The sequence below is a fragment of the Cyprinodon variegatus genome, unplaced genomic scaffold (genome assembly GCF_000732505.1).
Source record: "Cyprinodon variegatus isolate N-32 unplaced genomic scaffold, C_variegatus-1.0 Scaffold26, whole genome shotgun sequence".
Classification (NCBI taxonomy): Eukaryota; Metazoa; Chordata; class Actinopteri; order Cyprinodontiformes; family Cyprinodontidae; genus Cyprinodon; species Cyprinodon variegatus.
Genome location: NW_015150479.1, coordinates 1,128,012 through 1,131,516, shown reverse-complemented (window position 1 = coordinate 1,131,516; position 3,505 = coordinate 1,128,012). Strand labels below are relative to the sequence as shown.

Below are 3,505 nucleotides of genomic sequence, written 5' to 3'. Positions count from 1 at the left end.
AGATCAGGATGGTCTCACGAGGCTAACATACTGCTATTGAACATTTAAAAAGTATAAGGAACTCTAAGTAAACCTTACGCTTTCCCCAAAATGCATGTATCACATTAGAAAAAAAGGTTTAATTTTACTTCAGAAAGAAGAAGAAAGTTTTTACTGAAGCTTAAAAATAGAGAGTAGAAATTCTGATAAATGCTCTAATAGAGTTTAGTGCACCAATAAGTCATTTTTTTTCAGTGTAGTACATCAAAGGATTTAGAGTCTATTTCATTTAATGTGCAAATATGGTGGAAAGAGGTGAGGAAAAATGTGTCTGCTGTTCCTGCATGAGCAGAGTGACACTGAACAGGCTCAAGGGAAACTAACCCAGCACTGACTCAACAACCTCGCTAACAAAATTAGCAGACTTTTTTTAGTGCCTTTGCTACATTCCTTATGAATAAGTGAACTTTATATGTATAATACACGTTTCCAGGTTAATATTCACAAAATAATTCACAAAGACAGCGTAAAAATGAATTTATGTCAGAATGTTGAAAGTATTTTATTGCTTGTACGAATTTAAAACATTTTCTGATTTAACTATGATTTCATTTTCTTTATTCATTCCTCCCTTTGCAAATTAAACTATACATTTATAAACCTTGATTAGAGTTTCTGCTGACAGAGTTGGATAAACTTTAGCTGACTTAAAATATCTTAAGGGTTTCAAATTGATCTGGATTGAACTTGGCTAAAGAAAACTAAAACGCAATAGCGTCAATTAAAGATTGAAGGGTTTAAAACCATTTTTGCAATTTGTACAAAAGAATTACATAAGTAGAAAGAACTAATGATATTGGTTTAATTTCTTAAATGATAAAAAGTTGAGGTATCACAGCTGAAGGTATCTTTAAGACGTCCTGTTGTTGAAGAACCTGATAGCTGTTCAGATATGAATAGCTCATGTATACCCTGCAGCACAACACTGAACAAAAACACCTTCGGCAGTATAAAAAAAAAAAAAAAAAAAAAAAACGTTTCAGCTGCATTGTTTCCTGTTCAACAAAGGAACACAGGTCTCTATCAACCAAAAGAATCCCCCCAAAGTACCGACTTACATACACTTCTTTGATGGCACCCCCTTTCTGTCATGACTGCTCTGTCTCACCACTTACAGCTGACACATCTCACCCCCACCACCCATCCACCCCTGCATCCATCAAATGCCAATCTTCATCCACGAAGTCATGCAGCCTTTCATTCCCACATAATTACCTGCATTAGACTCATTGGCAGACGGTGGCTTACAGAGGGAGTCGACATGATTTCCCATCACTTTTCAGTAGGCCGAAGGTAAAGCAGGTGGGAGGAGGATCTAATGAGTCATTGAGATTCAATTAGTATTAATCTTAAATTCCTTTCATGGCACAATCACAGACCATAGAATGAGCTTATGTAAGGGCCAGCTGATCCTTCTCTTAACACTGTTAGGCTCCCACTTGCTCTTCATATGGCTCTAATCCTCTGTAATACATCTACTAATTTCCCTAGTGTCAGTTCTCCAGTTACTATGATATTAATTAACAACTGAATACATTTGCATACCTTAAAATGTGAGCATGCAAAGTGGTGCATTTCAATAAATAAAAACATCATCCAAAAAGATGAACTTGTAAGACATAATTCTATTTTTTAAATTTTGTTAAATCTGTTAATTATGACTTCAAGCCAATAAAAAAAAACACATTCAGTAACTTAGAGTCTTACATAAGACCAGTAAATTATTTCTTAGCATTAATTAGGAAATGTTTGGCTTAAAGCCATGTTATGACCTGTAGGCCCCCTATAAGGTCGGTAATCATATATATTTTTTAAATAGCCTTTTGCATCTCAGCCCAAAATAGTTTGATGAGCAGACTGACACTTCAGTAGTTCAGAGCCAATTATTATCCGGTATTCTCCCACAATGTACTTCAAGCTAGAAGGTCCCTCACTGTTCTGTGGATGTGACGTCATGTGCTTCCATGTTAAATGGGTCCATCCTAGCAAACAATCAGAACATTACATTCCAGATGGATTTTGTGAATAGTCAGAAGTGACTAACTTTGTCAAGTACGAGTGCACACTATGAGAACGAGTGAAAGAATGTTACAGGTCTGTGTTCTGGCTGCAGGTGGCAGTATCATTATAAAACTATGTAATGCCTCTTTAACCTCATTGTTAAAGAACCTGGCTTCTCACATAGTGATGCATCAAAGTGTAAAAAGGGGAGCCTGTGTGGAAAGACACAATGTGGTAGGAAATGGATCCCAGTAGCACCAAATATTTTGAAGCAAAGCTAATTAAGAAGTTTTAGACTTCTGCTGTACTCATGCTACAGAATACTACAATTGCATTACTCGTCTTAAAGGCACACTGTGTAACCTTTGGCCACAAGGGGCACTAGACCCGTAACTTTAATATCTTGCACGCTAGTGACCATAAGTGCTGCAGCACTGTAGCAAAAGTCAACAGTCAGCCAGCCAGCCTCCCGTCTTTTGATTGGGGACTGCATTAGGCATATAGCTTCAGCTTGGGGGGTGATAAATGCTGCTGCACTCTGGAGAGCAGGCTGGACCGCGCCGCACTGTGCAGAGGAGCAGCGGCAGAGCACCGATGAAGAGCCACTCGATCGGATGAGGCATCTCGGTTAGCTTTTGTTTCTAGCCTGCTAGCTTTCTCTGCCTATATGTTGCTGCTACTAAACATCGAAAGAAATAAGAAACATATATGACTCTATACTAGGAGCAAAGTGTTAAATTACCAGTTTCATAATAAATAGAAAAAAGAGAATCGGTTTAACATCTGGCTTCTTCTTTCAGCCTGCGCCAACCAACAAACACCTTTCCATAATCGACACTTGTTTTTCCTTGTGCACAATGCCTTTCCCTTTTTCTCTTTTTAGCCTCCTCAGAAGGTTTCAACTTTTTCTGTGCCTTAGCCATGACCAGTAGTCAAGCAGGAAAAATAATAGAGCAAAAGAATTGGCTCCATGACAATTTAAGAGCCTGTGGCCGTAAAGCAATACATTTTCCAGGTGCGTTATTTGGAGAGTCCTTTAGGGCAGGTATCTAGACATGAAGTCAGGAATTTCTTCTTTTATTTTTAACAATTGTGTTTATTTAGAAAAGTAAACGCTTGTGCCAGTGACATCAATGTCTAGGTTTTCAGGTAATCAGTATTACTCATGTCAATTGTCACTTTTTTATTATTTGTATACTCTACTAGTCTATGTGCCTTCCTCCTATGTCATGATTATGCACAAAGTCACTTCAATTTCACTCACTTTGGCTGTCTCTCCAAATGCCTCAAGTGTTTCTCTATGATAAGTGGGATCAGGCAAAGGTTAATTGGTCTGCAATGACTCTTATGAGCTCTCAGAGGACTTCATATGCAATCTGTCTGTGTGGTCAAGTCCACCTGTGTGAGTGCCCAGATTGTGTGACCCGAGTAGTTGGGTTTTCTGTAATCATCAGACAAGCTTTGA

General features: G+C 38.1%; 1 protein-coding gene across 2 annotated transcripts in view; it reads right to left on the bottom strand.

The window, feature by feature from the left end:
* Positions 1-3,505, bottom strand: part of pde4d (phosphodiesterase 4D) — a 274,671-nt gene that overhangs the window by 221,873 nt on the left and 49,293 nt on the right. Inside the window, exon 1 of one of the 2 annotated variants that reach the window (XM_015395947.1) lies at positions 1,255-1,317. The exons of the other annotated variant lie outside the window; for it this stretch is intronic. Within the exon in view, the coding sequence (XP_015251433.1) occupies positions 1,255-1,302 (48 nt within the window). The 5' untranslated portion in view covers positions 1,303-1,317. Of the gene's footprint in view, positions 1-1,254; positions 1,318-3,505 lie in introns of those variants that run through there. 2 annotated transcript variants of the gene reach the window in all.